This window comes from Oncorhynchus mykiss, chromosome 28 (assembly GCF_013265735.2).
Source record: "Oncorhynchus mykiss isolate Arlee chromosome 28, USDA_OmykA_1.1, whole genome shotgun sequence".
In the NCBI taxonomy this organism is placed as follows: domain Eukaryota; kingdom Metazoa; phylum Chordata; class Actinopteri; order Salmoniformes; family Salmonidae; genus Oncorhynchus; species Oncorhynchus mykiss.
The window spans coordinates 4,621,657-4,643,581 of NC_048592.1; the positions used below are offsets into that span (position 1 = coordinate 4,621,657).

Here is a 21,925-nt window from a genome sequence, read left to right on the forward strand (position 1 = left end):
CATCTTAGCTACTATTGTGTCAATGTGTTTTGACCATGACAGTACAGTCCAGGGTTACTCCAAGCAGATTAGTCTCCTCAACTTGCTCAATTTCCACATGATTCATTACAAGAATTAGTTGAGGTTTAGTGAATGATTCAGTTTTGAAATATTTAGGACTAACTTATTTCTTGCCACCGATTCTGAATCGGACTGCAGCTCTTTGTTAAATGTTGCAGTGATTTCACTTGTTGTGGTAGCTGACGTGTATAGTGTTGAGTCATCAGCATAAATTGACAAACAGTCTTTACTCAGAGCCAGAGGGAGGTCATTAGTTAAGATTGAAAAAAGTAAAGAGCGTAGACAGCTGCCCTGGGGAATGCCTGACTCTACCTAGATTATATTAGAGAGGCTTCCATTAAAGAACACCCTCTGTGTTCTGTTAGACAGGCAACTCTTGATCTACAATATAGCAGTGAATGTAAAGCCATAACACATACGTTTTTCCAGCAGCAGATTATGATAATGTCAAAATCTGGCCTGAAGTCTAACAAATCAATTGCCACAATATTTTTTATTTTACATTTCTCTCATCCAATCATCAGTCATTTGTGTAAGAGCCTTACAAGTTGAATGCCCTTTCCTATAAGTGTGCCAAAAATCTGTCAATTAATTTGTTACTGTGAACTAGCATTGTGTCTGGTCAAACACCATTTTTTTCCAAAAGTTTACTAAGGGTTGGTAACAGGCTGATTGGTCAATTGTTTGATCCAGTAAAGGGTGCTTTGCTGATCTTGGGAAGCATAATTAATTTTGGGAGGGCACACACTTTCTTGTAGGCTTACATTGTTGTCTGTGAAGCAGGAAGCTGCCCTGCTATAGATGATTATGTTGTATCGCTGAGTCTACCTTTAAACTGGACTGTATTTCTAGAGCGTCATGACGGGCCCAGTTCAAGACAAATATAAGAAAGACAGTGTAATATGGTAATACTTTAGAAAAATAACTCATATGTATTGACACTTTAATTCATCCTCATAGTGCAATGTTTAACTGGTACCTAACATGCTGACCAGACCGGACATGTCTTGTGCGCGAGCGTCGTAAAATAAATGTAGAAATCCATGTTAGTCAATCATTGCACCCACACTGCTCGCACGCGCCAACGAGCGTCTGCGACGCCAAGGACTAAAATAGAAGTCCTTCCTATTTCTGACGCAGATCGCACTGAAAGTCCTGCCTCTCCTATCTCCTCATTGGTTTATAGAAGTAGGTACCCACGTGCCATCTCCTCATTGGTTATACCCACGTTGGTGATTGAAAGACTAATTTTGTTGCCGGTTGTCGTGGTAATACATTGATAGTTTAGTTGCTTTCACCATATAAGTTCAACAATGAAAAAGCCTGGAAGGAGGAAAGATGACTAGAAACGATTCGGTTGACCGTTTTATGTGTGGATTAATTTGTTGGAGTAGAGGACCTTGTGCATTTTAGGTAAAATAACAACTCAATGTTTATATCCCAGGACAAATTAGCTAGCATCAGCAAGCTATCTAAATAGGGCAAATTAGCTAGCAAGTGCAAGCTAACTAGCTAAATTGCCATACATGTTTAATGCTTTTCGACCTGTCTCCAAATTAATGTAATTGGTTCAGAGTTTGTTTTGATATTTTAACCTGTGTGTCGTGATCGCGTTTGGTGTGGGGGGACAAAATACATTTATGCACGATGACACACGAGCGCAGCCGGTTTGGGTTCCGTCTAAGCAAGTGTGCTCTAACTGAAAATAGTAAACAGTTACGATCATATACAGACCAGAACTGTATATCTTTGTGATTATGAGGAGTAGAATAGCCTTCCTGTACATAATAGGATTTATTGATTAAACTGTAAAAAAAAGACAGCTGAGAGATACATCTGTACATTTGAGTGTTTTTTTGTTTGTTTTTTTACATTGTAACTGTACTTCTCATCTTCACATTATCACAGTCTGTCCTTCACCATGTGTAATGGCAAATCATTTAGCTTCACTTCAGAAGGGCAGTCTTGTGCAGTGTTTTGTCTTTAGTTTTGAAAGTTAGCCATTAGTGCCTTCAAGGCTAACTGGCTGCTGGTCCGTTCAAGGCCGTTTCACAGTAAGTCCCCAAAGTCTACGCCCCAGAGGTTCAGTGGTCCACAGTGACCAATTCAGTTCACCTCTGCCAAGTGCCAGACCAGTGGTTCCCAAATGGTTTTGTTCCATGACCCACCAAAGCCCTTTATAATTCATGAGATACCCTCCAGATATTCCAAACAAGTTTCCAGCTCAAGCACTATCTTCACCCAAGAAGATTTGTCAGTGATCTACCAGTGGATCCTCACACACACCACTTTAGAAATAATGTGCTAAACCATCTAATTCAACTTAAAAAGATTCCTCGTGCTGGTATTGAAGATGAGCTAGTGAATTTGGCAATGTGTCAAGGCTAGCGATGGAGAGTGGGGACTCAACACACCAAAGTCTAGTTATGCCAAATAGTGAAGGCCGCTTAGCAGGCTTGGACAATGGCAGGGTTAGCTGCAGTCGTTAACTGTTGATTCAGGTGCTCAAGTGAAATCCTGGGGACACTGTGACCATCCTGGGCCCCTGGTCTCTTCCTGACCTCTAACCCCACCATCAAGAGGGTTTAACATCCAATAATCTTTACGTAGGATATTAATGTGTGTTCAGGTCAATTAAAAAAATTATTTGTTTTAATGCTCCAAAAAAATGTGATAGCTTAGAAGTAAGAACATGTCAAATGTGTTGATCTTACATATCGAGAAATTACAAAAGCCAACAGGTCAAAATAGTTGCCACTAGTAAACAAACATTTGGAAGCGTGGAAAACTGTGTGGGTGATACTTTCTCACTCTTGCATTTGGCAGCACCCCCCCCCCCCTTCATCTTCTCACTCTTGCATTTGGCAGCATCCCCCTCTTCATCTTCCCACTCTTGCATTTGGCAGCATCCCCCTCTTCATCTTCTCACTCTTTCTTCCTCCATCTCTCACAGGCAGTTCTTGTCAGGTAACTCGCACTGCTGTGAGGCTCTGCATTCTAGAGCTTTGCTCAGCCTGCGTGGGAAGTACACCATAGCTTTCTGTTCCTCGTAGCGGTCAATGTGTTTTAGGTGGACCACCATGTGCAGAGCATAGGCCAGGACCAACAGCAGGATCAGAGAGGTCACCAGGCCCATCAGGATGGCTGGGGTCAGGAAGTTGGCACAGTCACTGGCAGACGCAAACTTATCAGACATGACGTTGAACGCCTGGATCTGCGGAGAGGAAGAGGAAAGAGGGAATATTGCAAGCTGAAGTAAAACAATTAGATAGCTAAATAAATCCATCAATCAGTCAATAGAAACGGCCCATGCCCCATACCTGGAAGTCAGTAAACGTGATGTGCCAGTTAGCTGAGGTGTCGGTGTGTGAGCTGGGCACCAGAAGGGTGTCATATTTGTGCTGACTGCTGACATGCTGGCAGTGGTAGGAGGAGGTGGCGGGGGCGTACACCTCACTGGCGTTGAACGTAGCTTCATGGGTCCAATTGTAGTGGATGTGGACGCTGTCTAAGGTGAACCAGTTCTGCCCTGCTGACTCATAGAAAATGTTGGACATCTGCAGCCTGATAACAAGTCCCCTGAGATCCTCCACATCTCCAAACTTTAGCGAGAGCCTGTGTACAAACACAGAGTATGTTGATTTGTTGATTGATTGCCTTTAGTGGGTAGATCCTTTGTGAGATATGCAGTGCTCATCTCATTGTAACAATATTCTTCTCCATGAATTGAATGTAAAAAAAATATATATAATTCAAGTTCTTTGATAACTACATACAACACCCTATGAAAGTGACGCATTCCTACATCATACTTCCGTATCATGTCCCATAGGTCGTGTTCCCTAGACTGTGCCATCGGGCACCAGATTGCTATAACATATGACGTGGTAAGCTGATACATAAAATACCTAGCCAGGCTTTGTAAGATCTGGCAACACCTGGGCAGAGGAATGCGCCCAAAATCACATGACTAGACTTCAAGATTACGTAAAATTCCAGAAAACAAGGTCATTAGAGTTATAAACTTATATTCGTAATTGTGTATTGATTTAGTATACCCAATGCCTTTTATTAAAATATTTAATGCTCAAGAACTAAGACACATTGTTGAAAGTTAGAAAAATCTCCTTTGGACTACAAATCAGTGTGTCTGCTTGAGCTGAGGACTTGCAGGGTGGTAAGAACCTGCTGGTTACAAGCCATTTGAAGGAATTATGTTAGATTATGCTCTGGGGTTTTCAACTGAAAGTTGCCAGCCAGTACTTTTTTAAATTGATTAAATAATTAGTTTGTAGACCGGTAAGCTGTCAAAATAGGTGTAGTTCATGTGTGTAGTTCTATTCAAACAGATGTAACTTTTTGACTTTTTTTGCTCTTCTTGGCTGTCAAATACATTGAAAAAACGCATATTGTATGTTATTTCACCCAGAAACACGTATATAATTGAATATACAGTATCTTAAATGGCCATATTATCATGACTTTGTCAATGCAAATTTGAGGCTCATTAACCTACAAAACAAGGAATACATAAGCAAAATTGACGTGTCAGTTGCACATCGTACACAACTCAAGTACATGATTTACAGTACTTACGTAGCCTTCTCCTTGGTGCAGATGGAACCCTTGGTGTCCACAGGGGCATTGGGTCCAAAGGTCCTCTCCGTCAGGTCTACGAATGTGTGGTTCTGGTAGCGGATGGCCAGGCGCTTGGCCTTGAAAAGGATGCAGGTCTTGCCATTGTAGGCCACGCTCAGGGGAGAGTAGGGCCCGTGGATGGGGGACTGGAGCAGCTTTCTCTTGCCCTTGCCATGGCCATGCTGGTTGAGGAGGTGCCAGCCATGCAGCTGCAGAGAGGAAGGATGGAAGAGATATTGATCAATTATATAATTGATTGGCAATGTCACACACTGGCTGTGCCTACAGAAGAAGCCTAATTCTGATATATTTTTCACTAATTGGTCTTTAATTGGGCAAAATATCAGAATTGGGCTGTCTGTGTATCCTGTTATCCAGGTAGTGATTGTTAAAAGAATATAACTTATTTTGGTCGATTTAATAGCTGATACTGAACAAAAATCTAAACGCAACATGCAACAATTTCAATTATTTGATTGAGTTACAGTTCGTCAGTCAATTGGAATAAATTCATTAGGCCCTAATCGATGGATTTCATATGACTGGGCAGCTATGAGTGGGCCTGGGAGGGCATAGGCCCACACACTGGTGAGCCAGGCCCAGCCAATCAGAAAACGTTTTTCGACCCACAAAAAGGCTTTATTACAGACAGAAATATTCCTCGGTTTCATCAGCTGTCCAGGTAGCTGGTCTCACACGATACCCCAGGTGTGGAAGTGTACCTCCGCCGTATACACAAATGTCCCAAAGCTGAGGAAGTTAAAAGGATCTAAAGTTTAGTCACTAATTAGACTCTCTGATAACCACTTCGGCCAAGCCAGCAAGGCTGCAAACCTCAGAGCAAAATGCGATCCCGACACTGTGATATGTTTGGTGTTTGCGCATGTTGATATAAAAGAATGGAGAGGGGTGCATTAATATATGCCACATGTATGCATGTATGCATTGATGCATGTAACAGATGAAATACTGATGAATTTGATGAATTCATTATCCACATGTGTGGTTGTATTGTTTTACATTTTCAAATAAATCTACCTATCATTCAAGTCACGAGTGCGTCTGGAAGTTGATGGGTTTATTGATCCCCTCGCCACTCTCTGGAAGCCACCCCCTGAGTTTTGTCAACAACACGTGAAAACGGAGGGCCCTGCGAGCGAGAGGCTGGTTTGGAGTATCTGAACATTGTCCTCTTGGGGGCGATATGATACTACGATGCACAGGATCCGAGAGAGAGAGAGCCATATAGAAAGTGAGCAAAAAGAAGGAGAGGGAGAGAGGGATCTACCTTCAGTAATCTTCTGAGTGGGGTTTCTTTAGTGGGCACATAACCCTGAGTCTCCAAGCTCATTCCATCAAGACCACCTGACACACACAAATAAAACAGTCAGATACTATTTAGCTCAAATATATTTGCTTAGAAATATACTCCCTAAATTGACATTTTACATTGATTCTTCAAGCTTTATGTGTGGGCAGTAGTTTGTAAAACGATACAGCATACACATGGCTAAAACAGGTTTGATTGCATCAGGCCCATAGTCATGTTGGGGTGGCAGGGTAGCCTAGTGGTTAGTGGACTAATAACCGGAAGGTTGCAAGTTCAAACCCCCGAGCTGACAAGGTACAAATCTGTCGTTCTGCCCCTGAACAGGCAGTTAACCCACTGTTCCTAGGCCGTCATTGAAAATAAGAATTTGTTCTTAACTGACTTGCCTAGTTAAATAAAATAAATGTTAAATGTGAGACAATGTGTGTTACTTACCTGCTCTGATTCTCCCAGCTGGGTATGGAACCTCTGTAACGTAGTCCTCTTCTGTGCTGTAGAGAGAAGAGGAAAAGGTTCAAAGATGCAGCTACATGTCAGTGCACATTTCCTCAGAGTTGCCAGGTTCCAAAACAGCACACGTCTGTCTGTATAGGCAAACTATACTAACAGTGTTCTTCGTCCACGTCCGATCCTTTCAACCAGATCATAGCCGATGTATGGTGAGCTTTCTGCGCCAAAAGGCTGTCATGCAGGTGGCGGCTACACATTGGCAATGGATGGGGTGGTAAATCTCCCCAATGCAAAACAAAGCTTACTTTATTTCTTATCAAGCAGTGGCCTATAGTTGTGGTTGGTCATCTTATCGTCCTGACCAGGCTGACCATGCAGGTTGTCTGTGGCATTAGTAGCTTAGATTATCCCTTGTGGTTAATCTAAACCAGATCCCTTTAACCATCTATCTAAATCACAATCATGGCCTTACTGAGACTATGACTAACCCCACTACTGTAGGGGTGGAAATGTATCAAATAATACCCACTACACTACCTCCACCCTCTCTCTCCCTTCACACACACTCACAAGCACCTCAATTAACAGTCATTAAAAAAAGCTGTGTAAGCCCAGCCGTTTGTTCCTGTGCCAGTTCAGCGAGGTCAGCAACACAGGGACGGTGAGCCGGTCATATGGGGCCAGGGTGCTGAACAGTCCCTTTATATAATCAAAGCCATCCTTGGCTCACCTCACAGACAGACACAGGGACACATACTGTACGTATGTACACACGCATGTTCACACACTCACAAAGACAAATGGACAGACACACACATATACATTACTCTTTTCTCTGTATATATCAATGATGTCGCTCTTGCTGCTGGTGATTCTCTGATCTAGTTTCGTTGGTGGAGTTTCAACACTTGATCGATGTATATGTCATAGAAGCGTGTAATTGTTTTTAGGCCAGCTGTTTTTAGTCAAGATGTTTGTGTTTTTAATGTAATATGTAATTGTTGTACTGTATGTGTGTTTATAGTTTTGTTTAATGTTGTGTTAGTGTATGTAAGTTGTTTTGTCTGAAACATTGTTCCCCCTGCTGCTATTGGACCAGGTCTCTCTTGGAAAAGAGAACCTGTATAAACAAAGGTCAAATAAAATAAAACATCTCTGAATGTATCAATGACATCGCTCTTGCTGCTGGTGATTCTCTGATCCACCTCTATGCAGACGACACCATTCTGTATACATCTGGCCCTTCTTTGGACACTGTGCTAAGAAACCTCCAAACGAGCTTCAACGCCAAACAACACTTCTTCCGTGGCCTCCAACTGCTTTTAAATGCTAACTAAATGCATGCTCTTCAACATATTGCTGCCCGCACCCTCCTGCCCGACTAGCATCACTACTCTGGACGGTTCTGACCTACTCTGGACAACTACAAATACCTAGGTGTCTGGTTAGACTATAAACTCTCCTTCCAGACTCATATTAAGCATCTACAATCCAAAATTAAATCTTGAATCGGCTTCATATTTCGCAACAAAGCCTACGTCAAAGACTCCTCCAAACATACCCTTGTAAAACTGACTATCCTACCGATCCTTGTCTTTGGCGATGTCATTTACAAAATATTCCCCAACACTCTACTCAGCAAACTGGATGTCGTCTATCACAGTGCCATCCGTTTTATCACCAAAGCCCCATATACTACCCACCACTGCGACCTGTATGCTCTCGTTGGCTGGCCCTCACAACATATCCGTCACCAAACCTACGGGCTCCAGGACATCTATAAGTCTTTGCTTGGTAAAACCCAGCGTTATCTCAGCTCACTGGTCACCATAGCAACACTCACCCATAGATCACGTTCCAGCAGGTATATTGCACTGGTCATCCCCAAAGCCAACACTTACTTTTGCCGCCTTTACTTTGGCCACCTGGAACGAATTGCAGAAATCTCTTATCTCCCTCTCTAATTTTAAGCATCAGCTGTCTGAGCAGCTTACCGATCACTGTACCTGTACACAGCCATCTGTAAATAGCACACCCAACTACCTCATCACAATATCCCCTCATCCCCATCCTCCTATTCCCCAGGCGCTCTCTTTTGATGACTTCTGTAACCGTAATAGCCTTGGTTTCATGCATGTTAACATTAGAAGCCTCCTCCCTAAGTTTGTTTTATTCACTGCATTTGCACACTCTGCCAACCCTTGATGTTCTTGCTGTGTCTGAATCCTGGCTTAGGAACACCACCAAAAATTCAGACATTTTTACCCCAAACTACAACATTTTCAGACAAGATAGCAACACCGCCCCCTTTGGCAGTTCTATCTACTGCAAAGATAGCCTGCAGAGTTCTGTCCTACTATCCAGGTCTGTACCCATACAATTTGAACTTCTACTTTTAAAAATCCACCTCTCTAAAAACAAGTCTCTCACTGTTGCTGCCTGCTATAGACCACCCTCTGCCCCCAGCTGTGCTCTGGACACCATATGTGAACTGATTGCCCCCCATCTATCTTCAGAGCTCGTGCTGCTAAGCGACCTAAACTGGAACATGCTTAACACCCCAGCCATCCTACAATCTAAGCTTGATGATGCCCTCAATCTCACACAAATTATCAATGAACCAACCATGTACCTCCCCAAAGTCTTAAACATGGGCACCCTCATAGATATCATCCTAACCAACTTGCCCTCTAAATACACCTCTGCTGTCTTCAACCAAGATCTCAGCGATCACTGCCTCATTGCCTGCATCCGTAATGGGTCAGCGGTCAAACGACCTCCACTCATCACTGCCAAACGCTCCCTGAAACACTTCAGCGAGCAGGCCTTTCTAATCGACCTGGTCGGGGTATCCTGGAAGGATATTGATCTCATCCCGTCAGTAGAGGATGCCTGGTTATTTTTTTTTAAATGCCTTCCTAACCATCTTAAATAAGTATGCCCCATTCAAGAAATTTAGAACCAGGAACAGATATAGCCCTTGGTTCTCCCCAGACCTGACTGCCCTTAACCAATACAAAAACATCCTATGGCGTTCTGCATTAGCATCGAACAGCCCCCGTGATATGCAGCTGTTCAGGGAAGCTAGAAACCATTATACACAGGCAGTTAGAAAAGCCTAGCCTGGCTTTTTCAAGCAGAAATTTGCTTCCTGCAACACTAACTCAAAAAAGTTCTGGGACACTGTAAAGTCCATGGAGAATAAGAACACCTCCTCCCAGCTGCCCACTGCACTGAAGATAGGAAACACTGTCACCACTGATAAATCCACTATAATTGAGAATTTCAAGAAGCATTTTTCTATGGCTGGCCATGCTTTCCACCTGGCTACTCCTACCCCGGTCAACAGCACTGCACCCCCCACAGCAACTCGCCCAAGCCTTCCCCATTTCTCCTTTTCCCAAATCCAGTCAGCTGATGTTCTGAAAGAGCTGCAAAATCTGGACCCCTACAAATCAGCCGGGCTAGACAATCTGGACCCTTTCTAAAATGATCTGCCGAAATTGTTGCCACCCCTATTACTAGCCTGTTCAACCTCTCTTTCGTGTCGGCTGCGGTCATCTCCCTCTTCAAAGGGGGTGACACTCTTGACCCAAACTGCTACAGACCTATATCTATCCTACCCTGCCTTTCTAAGGTCTTCGAAAGCCAAGTCAACAAACAGATTACCGACAATTTCGAATCTCACCATACCTTCTCTGCTATGCAATCTGGTTTCAGAGCTGGTCATGGGTGCACCTCAGCCATGCTCAAGGTCCTAAACGATATCTTAACTGCCATCGATAAGAAACATTACTCTGCAGCCGTATTCATTGATCTGGCCAAGGCTTTCGACTCTGTCAATCACCACATCCTCATCGGCAGACTCGACAGCCTTGGTTTCTCAAATGATTGCCTCGCCTGGTTCACCAACTGCTTCTCTGATAGAGTTCAGTGTGTCAAATCGGAGGGTCTGCTGTCTGGACCTCTGGCAGTCTCTATGGGGGTGCCACAGGGTTCAATTCTTGGACCGACTCTCTTCTCTGTATACATCAATGATGTTGCTTTTACTGCTGGTGAGTCTCTGATCCACCTCTACGCAGATGACACCATTCTGTATACTTCTGGCCCTTCTTTGGACACTGTGTTAACAACCCTCCAGGCAAGCTTCAATGCCATACAACTCTCCTTCCGTGGCCTCCAATTGCTCTTAAATACAAGTAAAACTAAATGCATGCTCTTCAACCGATCGCTGCCTGCACCTGCCCGCCTGTCCAACATCACTACTCTGGACGGCTCTGACTTAGAATACGTGGACATCTGCAAATACCTAGGTGTCTGGTTAGACTGTAAACTCTCCTTCCAGAACCATATCAAACATCTCCAATCCAAAGTTAAATCTATAATTGGCTTCCTATTTCGCAACAAAGCATCCTTCACTCATGCTGCCAAACATACCCTTGTAAAACTGACCATCCAACCAATCCTCGACTTCGGCGATGTCATTTACAAAATAGCCTCCAATACCCTACTCAACAAATTGGATGCAGTCTATCACAGTGCAATCCGTTTTGTCACCAAAGCCCTCGCTGGCCCTCGCTTCATACTCGTCGCCAAACCCACTGGCTCCATGTCATCTACAAGACCCTGCTAGGTAAAGTCCCCCCTTATCTCAGCTCGCTGGTCACCATAGCATCTCCCACCTGTAGCACAAGCTCCAGCAGGTATATCTCTCTGGTCACCCCCAAAACCAATTCTTTCTTTGGCCGCCTCTCCTTCCAGTTCTCTGCTGCCAATGACTAGAACGAACTACAAAAATCTCTGAAACTGGAAACACTTATCTCCCTCACTAGCTTTAAGCACCAACTGTCAGAGCAGCTCACAGATTACTGCACCTGTACATAGCCCATCTATAATTTAGCCCAAACAACTACCTCTCCCCCTACTGTATTTATTTTATTTATTTATTTATTTTGCACCCCATTATTTTTATTTCTACTTTGCACATTCTTCCACTGCAAATCTACCATTCCAGTGTTTTACTTGCTATATCGTATTTACTTTGCCACCATGGCCTTTTTTTTGCCTTTACCTCCCTTATCTCACCTCATTTGCTCACTTCGTATATAGACTTGTTTATACTGTATTATTGACTGTATGTTTGTTTTACTCCACGTGTAACTCTGTGTCGTTGTACGTGTCGAACTGCTTTGCTTTATCTTGGCCAGGTCGCAATTGTAAATGAGAACTTGTTCTCAACTTGCCTACCTGGTGAAATAAAGGTGAAATAAATAAATAAAAATTATTTACCCTCTTTCTCTTTTGCACCCCAGTATCTCTACTTGCACATCATCATCTGCACATCTATCACTCCAGTATTTATTTATTTTATTTTTATTTATCCGTTATTTTACCAGGTAATTTGACTGAGAACACGTTCTCATTTGCAGCAACAACCTGGGGAATAGTTACAGGGGAGAGGAGGGGGATGAATGAGCCAATTGCAAACTGGGGATTATTAGGTGACCGTGATGGTTTGAGGGTCAGATTGGGAATTTAGCCAGGACACCAGGGTTAACACCCCTACTCTTACGATAAGTGCCATGGGATCTTTAATGACCTCAGAGAGTCAGGACACCCGTTTAACGTCCCATCCGAGAGACGGCACCCTACACAGGGCAGTGTCCCCAATCACTGCCCTGGGGCATTGGGATATTTTTTAGACCAGTGGAAAGAGTGCCTCCTACTGGCCCTCCAACACCACTTCCAGCAGCATCTGGTCTCCCATCCAAGGACTGACCAGGACCAACCCTGCTTAGCTTCAGAAGCAAGCCAGCAGTGGTACGCAGGGTGGTATGCTGCTGGCATATTAATGCTAAATTGTAATTATTTTTCACCTCTAGGGCCTATTTATTGCCTACCTCCCTACTCTTCTACATTTGCACACACTGTACATATATTTTTACATTCTTATTTTCTTTTGTGTCATTGACTGTACGTTTGTTTGTGTAACTCTGTTGTTGTCCCAGACAGGACAGAAAGGACAGGACAGAAACCAAGGGAAACATCAATCTTTCTAAAAATCATGGGGCCAATGTGTGGCATTGGGATCAACATTTAAAAAAGGTTTGAAACAAAAATAAAAATGATTTTCTGGCAGTTCCTTGCTAGACGCGGGAGCGGTATAGTCCTTGCTAGACACGGGAGCGGTATAATTTTTTGAACATATAGACTTACAAACAGGTCATATTATGTATTTTCAATGTCAAGTATTCTATGCTTTAAGTTGATTGGGGAATCATTTTTTTGGTAAGATATAAGAAGTATAAACCTTTTTTGTTGCACCCTAAATCTCATTGAATGTTTGGCCGTTTGGAAACCTTGTGTGAACTGTATGCGTACGAAACAACCCCGCTTCAGGCTTGGGCAGTGGCTAAGGTGAAGAGGAAAGGAAGCCACTACAGATGCAGTGTAATGTTTTGTATTTGGTTTTATATGTAATGTAAGCGCTGTTTAAACGTGTTAACCCTCGCAAGGCTGACGGCCCAGACGGCATCCCTAGCCGCGTCCTCAGATCATGCGCAGACCAGCTGGCTGGTGTGTTTACGAACATATTCAATCTCTCCCGCTCGGGGCAGTTGAGTTAACGTAGGCTAATGCAAGAAAATACCCCAGGACATAGACATATCTGATATTGGCAGAAAGCTTAAATTCTTGTTAATCTAACTGCACTGTCCGATTTACAGTAGCTATTACAGTGAAAGAATACAATGCTATTGTTTGACGGAAGTGCACTGTTATGAACTTGAAAAGTCATTATTAAACCAATATTTTGGCAGTCTTGATACAACATTTTTAACAAAAATGCATCGGTTCATTGGATCAGTCTAAAACTTTGCACATACACTGCTGTCATCTAGTGGCCAAAATCTAAATGGCACCTGGGCTGGAATAATACATTATGGCCTTCCATTTCAAAGTTGATCGTACAAAAAAATACAAAACAAACTTATGTTTTTATCTTTGTATTATCTTTTACCAGATCTAATGTGTTATTCTACTACATTCACTTCACATTTCCACAAACTTCAAACTTTTTCCTTTCAAATGGAATCAAGAATTTGCATATCCTTGCTTCAGGTCCTGAGCTACAGGCAGTTAGATTTGGGTATGTCCTTTTAGGTGAAAATGGCAAGGGGCGGATCCTTAATAAAGAACACCCTCTGTGTTCTGCTAGACAAGTAACTCTTTATCCACAACATAGCAGGGGGTGTAAAGCCAAAACACATATGTTTACCAGCAGCTGACTATTATCGATAATGTCAAAAGCTGCACTGAAGTCTAACAAAACAGACCCCCACTATCTTTTTGTCATCAATTTCTCTCAGCCAATCATCAGTCATTTGTATAAGTGCTGTGCTTGTTGAATGTCCTTCCCTATAAGGGTGCTGAATGTCTCTTGTCAATTTGTTTACTGTAAAGTAGCATTGTATCTGGTCAAACACAATTTTACTCCAGAAGTTTACTAAGGGTTTGTAACAGGCTGATTGGTCGGCTATTTCAGCCAGTAAAGGGGGCTTTACTATTCTTCCCTCCAGGCGTGAGGGACACACTTTCTAGTAGGCTTATATTGAAGATATTACAAATAGCAGTGGCAATAACGTCCGCTATTATCCTCAGTAATTCAGATTATCCAGATTGTCAGACCCCGGTGGCTTGTCATTGTTATTAGGCAACAACAATGGAAAATCATCTCTTCCACACTCACTTTATGGAATTCAAAAGTACAATGCTTGTCTTTCATAATTTGATCAGATATACTTGATGGTTTATTTGCTGGCATGTCATGCCTACATTTGCTAATCTTGCCAATGAAAAAGTCATTCAAGTAGTTATTTTATATCAGTGGGTTTTGTGATGAATGAGCCATCAGATTCAATGAATGATGGAGCCGAGTTAGTTAAAAGCAATCATTCATCTTTATTTCGTAGTATAGTTTATTTTTATTTAGTTTAGTCACATGATTTCTCAATTTGCAATACGTTTGCCAATCGGTTGGGCTGCCAGATTTATTTGCCATACCTTTTATCTCATCCCTCTCAACCATACCATTTTTCAGTTCCTCATCAATTAGTATTTAACAGTTTTTACAGTCATTGTTTTAAATGGGTGCATGATTATTAGTAACAGGAATAAGCAATTTCATAAATGCGTCAAGTGCAGCATCTGGTTGCTCCTCATTACACACCACAGACCAACAAATATTATTTACATCATCAACATAAGAATCACTGCAAAACTTATTGTATGACCTCTTATACACTATATTAGGTCCAGCCTTTGGAACTTTGGTTTTCCTAGATATGGCTACTATATTGTCTGGATATCTATATATTGTCTGGATTTCTATATATCTGGATACAGCTATAGAGCAGATTTCTGCAGCATTAGTAAAGACGTGATCAATACATGTTGATGATTTCATTCCTGTGCTGTTTGTAACTGCCCTGGTTGGTTGGTTGGTTGACTGCAACGTGGTTACAGTTTGAAGTTACTTCTTGAGTGGCCAGCTTGATGAATGCCAGTCAATATTTAAATCACCGTGAAAATATACTTCTCTGTTGATATCACATACATTATCAAGCATTTCACACATGTTATCCAGATAGTGACTGTTAGCACTTGGTGGTCTATAGCAGCTTCCCACCAGAATGGGCTTTAGGTAAGGCAGATGAACCTGTAGCCATATTACTTCAACAGCATTTAACATGAGATCCTCTCTAATCTTTACAGGATTGTGGTTCTGAATATAAACCGCAACACCTCACCCGTTGGCATTTCTGTATTTTGGTAGATGTTATAACCATGTATTTCTACCACTGCATCATCAAAGGTATTATCTAAGAGAGTTTCACAGATGGTCAGAATATGAATGTCATTAAGTTACAAGCAAGTTATTGACTTTATGAACCTTGTTTCTTAGGCTACATATGTTAATATGGGCTATTTTTTGCACTTCTCTGTGATTCTTGATTGATTTGAATAATTTACTGGGAAGCTTATCAGAAGTAGACTTGCTCATGTTATTCATATTGGAGCTGATAGTGCAGGGTGAGCTGCATAAAGTGGTCTTGCTACTAGTGTAACAGTGTAACTCTGGTTCATAGGCACATGTTTACTGCATACAATAACTGTAGGATCAACAGAGGCATTCAGGGCAGTTAGAGGGACATAAATTAAGTTACTTACATTGTGTCTGCCAACCCCCTTTGGATAATGTACATTTGATGCAGCATTATGATGACTCATTGTCACAATGTTAGGGATTAGCTGAGCTGGGCTTGGGTCATAGATAAGTCATTGTCTCAACGCAGCCTTGAAATTGCGTGGACAGAGTCCAGGAGTCAAGATGATTTGGATCGACTCTGTCATTCTTTTAGAATATCTTCTGTTTCCAGAAGGTGTCAAAGTTATCTATTAAAGTGATTCTAACAGAAAACGTAAATACTCACACTTTCATTAACCCATCCATCAGCAATGTTCCCTCAAAAATGTTTTGTCACTGAGCAAATTTTAGGTCTGCTGAGTGCAAACTTGAATGTTGTGAAAATGTGCAACTTCCAGTGCGTGTTTACTGTGAACACTGTGGCTGTATCCACTTTAAGTTACAGTTTCAAGTTACAGTGGTCAAGTAGGCTTATGTGGCTATTTGATCATAATGTAGGGCTACCAGAGTCGCCTACCATCAAAAACAATGGAGAAAATGTGTCTCATAACATTTTAACATGGATTCAGCCTACAGTAGAAGACAATGTGTGGTGTTCAATGTAGGCCTACATTCCATGAGACTTCTGAAAAAAACATGCGGGGTTGACATGAACCTGTTTATCCACTTGTCCTTCGGGAAAGGAGGTGACTGAAAGTTTTACTTGAAGCAAGAAACCACTTTACAAAATAAATTGCATTACTATTACCATACCATTATTACAGAGAATCAGACAAATTATGCTGCTGGCTATTGGCTACTTAGCTTTTTCAAAACACAACACGCCATTCCATCTGGTTTGCGCTTAGTGGGACTATCATTTGTTTTTCAACAGGAAAATTACCCAACACACCTCCAGGCTGTGTAAGGGCTATTTGAACAAGAAGGAAAGTGATGGAGTGCTGCATCAGATTATCTGGCCTCCACAATCACCCGACCTCAACCAAATTGAGATGGTTTGGGAGGAGTTAGACCACAGAGTGAAGGAAAAACAGCCAACAAGTGCTCAGCATATGTGGGAACTCTTTCAAGACAATTGTAAAAGCATTCCAGGTGAAGCTGGTTGAGAGAATGCCAATATTGTGGAAAGCTGTCATCAAGCCAAAAGGTGGCTACTTTGAAGAATCTAAAATACAAAATAGATTTTGAGGTGTTTAACACTTTTTAGTTAGTACATGATTCAATATGGGTTATTTCATAGTTTTGATGTCTTCTCTATTATTCTACCATTTTCGTAAATAGTAAAAATAAAGAAAAACCCTTGAATAAGTAGGTGCGTCAACCATTGACTGGTACTGTAAGTATTCAGACCCTTTGCTATGAAATCTCGAAATTGAGCTCAGGTGCATCCTGTTTCAATTCATCATCCTTGAGATGTTTCTACATCTTGATTACAGTCCACCTGTGGTAAATTCAATTGATTGAACATGATTTGGAAAAGCACACACCTGTCTATATAAGGTTCCACATTTGACAGTGCATGTTAGAGACAAAAACAAGCAGCGAGGTTGAAGGTACTGTCCGTAGAGCTCCGAGGTGGGATTGTTTCAAGGCACAGATCCGGGGAAGGGTACCAAAACATTTATGAAGCGTTGATGGTCCCCAAGAACACAGTGGCCTCCATCATTCTAAAAAATGGAAGAAGTTTGGAACCACCAAGACTCTTCCTAGAGCTGGCTGCCTGGCCAAACTGAGCAGTCGAGGGAGAAGGGCCTTGGTCAGGGAGGTGGCCAAGAACTCGATGGTCACTCTGACAGAGCTCCAGAGTTCCTCTGTGGAGATGGGAGAACCTTCCAGAAGGACAACCGTCTCTGCAGCATTCCACCAATCAGGCCTTTATCGTAGAGTGGTCAAACCAAAGCCACTCCTCAGTAAAAAGACAAAAGCCCGCTTGGAATTTGCCAAAAGGCACCTAGATTCTCTGGTCTGATGAAACAAATATTGAACTCTTTGGACTGAACGCCAAGCATTGCGTCTAGAGGAAACCTAGCATCCCTAATGTGAAGCATGGTGGTTGCAGCATCATGCTATGGGGATGTTTTTCAGTGGCAGGGACTGGGAGACTAGTCAGGATGAGGCAAAGATGAACAGGGCAAAGTACAGAGTGATCCTTGATGAAAACCTGTCCTTGAGTGGCCCATCCAGAGCCTGGACTTGAACCAGGTCTAACATCTCTGGAGAGACCTAAAAATATCTGTCCAGCCATGCTCCCCATCTAATTTCAAATCAAATAAAATCGTCACATGTGCCGAATACAACACGTGTACTGTGAAATATTTACTTACAACAATGCAGTTCAAGGTATAGAGTTAAGGGTTATTTATTAAATAAACTAAAGTGGAAAAAGTAAACAATAACAAGGCTATATACATGGGATACCGGTACCGAGTCAATGCGGTACAGGTTTGTTGAGGTAATTTGTAAAGTCACCTGAAACTATGCATAGATAATAAACAGTGAGTTGCAACAGTGTAAAAACAAACGGGGGGGGGGGGGGGGGGGGGGGGGGGGGGGGTCGATGTAAATAGTCCGGTTGGCCATTTGATACATTATTCAGCAGTCTTATGGCTTGTAGGTAGAAGCTGTTAAGGAGCCTTTTAGACCTAGACTTGGCGCTCCGTTACCGCTTGCCGTGCAGTAGCAGAGAGAACAGTCTATGACTTGGGTGACTGGAGAATTTGACAACTTTTTGGGCCTTCCTCTGACATTGCCTATTATATAGGTCCTGGATGTCAGGAAGCTAAGCCCCAGCAATGTACTGGGCCGTACGCACTACCGTCTGTAGCGCCTTATTTTCAGATGCCGAGCAGCTGCCATACCATTGATTGCATGGTATTGCATTGATGCTCTTGATGGTGCAGCTGTATAACTTTTTGAGGATCTGTGGACCCATGCCAAATCTTTTCTGTCTCCTGAGAGGAAAAATGTGTTTTCGTGCCCTCTTCACAACTATCTTGGTGTGTTTGAACCATGATAGTTTGTTGGTGATGTGGACACCAAGGAACTTGAAACTCTCGATCCGCTCCACTTCAGCTCCATTAATGCTAACGTTTGGCCCTCCTTTTCCAATTGTCCATGATCAGCTCCTTTGTCTAGCTCACATTCTTCGGACACAACATTGCCAGGTCTCTGACCGCTGAGTTGTGCTTGGCCACGCAGTCGTGGGTGAGAGGGAGTACAGGAGGGGACTCAGCATGCACTCCTGTGGGGCCCCAGTGTTGAGGATCGGCGTGGCAGATGTGTTGCTACCTACCCTTACCACCTGGGGGGCGGCCTGTCAGGAAGTCCAGAATCCAGTTGCAGAGGGAGTTGTTAAGTCCCAGGGTCCTTCGCTCAGTGATGAGCTTTGAGGGTACTATGGTGTGGAACGCTGAGCTGTAGTCAATGAACAGCATTCTCACGTAGGTGTTCCTTTTGTCCAGGTGTGAAAGGGCAGTGTGGAGTGCAATAGAGATTGCGTCATCTGTGGATCTGTTAGGGTGGTAAGTGAATTGGAGTGGGTCTAGGGTTTCCGACATGATGGTGTTGATGTGAGCCAAGACCAGCCTTTCAAAGCACTTCATGGCTACCAACGTGAGTGCTACGGAACAGTAATCATTTAGGCAGGTTACCTTTGCCTCCTTGGGCACAGGGACTATGGTGGTCTGCTTGAAACATGTAGGTATTACAGATTCAGTCAGGGAGAGGTTGAAAATGTCAGTGAAGACACATGCTAGTTGGTCCGCGCATGCTTTGAGTACACATCCTGGTAATCCATCTGGCCCGCGGCTTTGTGAATGTTGACCTGTTTAAAGGTCTTGCTCACATCGGCTACGGAGAGTGTAATCACACAGTCGTCCGGAACAGCTTGTGCTCTCATGCATGCTTCAGTTTTGCTAGCCTTGAAGCGAGCATAAAAGGCATTTAGCTCGTGTGGTAGGCTCATGTCACTGGGCAGCTCGCGGCTGTGTTTCCCTCTGTTGTCCGTAATATTTTTCAAGCCCTGCCACATATGACGAGCGTCAGAGCCTGTGTAGTAGAATTCAATGTCCTGTATTGACGCTTTGCCTGTTTGATGGTTTGCCTGAGGGCATAGCGGGATTTCTTATAAGCATCCAGATTAGTGTCCTGCTCCTTGAAGGTGGCAGCACTAGCCTTTAGCTCAGTACGGATGTTGCCTGTAATCCATGGCTTCTGTATACCATATACCATTTAAATAAAGGGTTGATTTGATTTTGCCCTTCCCCAGGTAATCTCTAGCTAATATTGTTCCTCTTGAAACTCTAAAAGCTACCATTCTACCTTTTGTATGATCGCTCTCTACTATCCTTTAGTTGCACCTGAAGAGCCATGCAGAAAAGGAAAGCACATTGACATGTCAGTGAGCAGAAAGGGAAAACACATTCACATGTCAGTGAGCAGAAAAGGAAAACTCATTCACATGTCAGTGAGCTCAGAGAGCAGAGAGAGCAGTTTCAGGCTTTTGAAATCTGAATATTAACAGAAAACCACTAGAATCCTCATAACAACCATAAGTCGTTCTCAATGCAGTATTGACTAATTTTTATATAGTGAATACAACTAATGTTATTATGTACCTTTCCCATAGAGCAAGTATAAAGCCTCAACATTGCCTCACTTTGTGTTGCTGAGAAAAATCCTTCTCATCTCTCTCTCTCCCTCTCTCTCTCTCTCTCTGCATCTGTAAACAGAGCCCAACAGACCAGCACCGATTCCTCCTCTCCTCTCCTCTCCTCTCCTCTCCTCTCCTCTCCTCTCCTCTCCTCTCCTCTCCTCTCCTCTCCTCTCCTCTCCTCTCCTCTCCTCTATCCTGGCCTCATTTACCTGCTCTCTGTCAGACAAAGAGAGCGAGTGCTGTCCTGTACAGACAACAGCTGTGTGAAACAAGAAATGTCTTGTTAACGCTAAATTACAGATAACCATAGAGTCCCTGGCCACAGATTCATCAACGCTTTTACAGCATCTGTATCAGATCTGATACCTTGTGTATTTACATAGCGATAGCAAGAGAGACAGAGATATAGAGAAAGGAAGGGAGAGCGAGGGAGAGCAAAAGAGATCAGCCTACCAGCATCCCTGGATTCGTACACCCCCCTCCACTCCACCATCACACACACACCAACACACACACACACACAGAGGGTATTTACCTTCTCTCCAGGAGTGCAGGCACTTGATCTAAGGACAGGGTGGGCTGGCTGAGGGCAGACAGTAAGGCAGAGAAGAGGAATGCGTGTGCAGCCATTGAGACAATGAGAGGAGACTGCTGCTGGTGAGCTCCCCTTCATAATCTGCTCTCCCTGCATCGTCAGCCGCTGAGCTCACTGACAGACAGCCTCAGAAGCCAGTCACAATGCGGAATAGGGATCAGTTTGAGTCATACTTATACAGCCCCTCCCTCCACCTCTTCCTCCTTTCTCCCTTCTCTGTCGTCCTCCCTCTATCTTTCTCTCTCATGTAAGCATACCTTCAGGCAAACCCTAGGAATAGACAGTGGCTGATTATTTTTCACAGCTCATTATACCTATTCTAGCCCAATAATGTACATAAAACGCACATAAACACACACACAAGCTACACACGCACACCGCACACACACACACACACACACACACACAAACAAACATAAAAAAATCACATGGGAATATCAAGGTTGGATTAATGTTGACATTATTTTACCGGGAGAAAAACAAAGCCATGAATGCATGACCTAGATCCACAGTGAGTGTGCTGCCACAATAGTTGCATTCGTTCACTTGATCTATGTGTTGTTGTGAGCACAGGAGACCCGGGGCAGAATTGTCCACTGAGGCTGAATATGTGTATGATACAAACAGCTGAACAGCTAACCCACTTGGCTAACCTGTTCTCAGAGCAAATCATATTATATTCTACAAAAAAATGTGCCACAAAAATATAAATGCAACATGCAACATTTTCAAAGATTTGACTTAGACACAGTTCATAGAAGAAATTCAGTCAATTTAATTAAATTCATTAGGCCCTAATCTATGGATTACACATGACTGGGCAGGGGCACAGCCATGGGTGGGCCTGGGAGGGCATAGGCCCACCCACTTGGAAGCCAGGTCCACCCCCTCATCAGATGATCCTGCAGGTGAAGAAACTGGATGTTGAGGTCCTGGACTGGCGTGGTTACACGTGGTCTGCGATTGTTCTCTGAAACTAAGTTTGAGGTGGAT

General features: G+C 43.0%; 1 protein-coding gene across 1 annotated transcript; it reads right to left on the reverse strand.

The window, feature by feature from the left end:
- Positions 1 to 1,655: 1,655 nt before the first annotated feature.
- Positions 1,656 to 21,033, reverse strand: LOC110508376 (V-type proton ATPase subunit S1-like protein). Its single transcript, XM_021588873.2, has 6 exons — positions 20,873 to 21,033; positions 6,464 to 6,519; positions 5,987 to 6,063; positions 4,657 to 4,907; positions 3,381 to 3,675; positions 1,656 to 3,274 (listed from the first exon to the last, which is right to left on the reverse strand). The coding sequence occupies exons 1-6, from the start codon at positions 20,965 to 20,967 to the stop codon at positions 3,008 to 3,010; spliced, it is 1,041 nt and encodes a 346-aa protein (XP_021444548.2). The 5' UTR covers positions 20,968 to 21,033; the 3' UTR covers positions 1,656 to 3,007.
- Between the last annotated feature and the right edge of the window lie 892 nt (positions 21,034 to 21,925).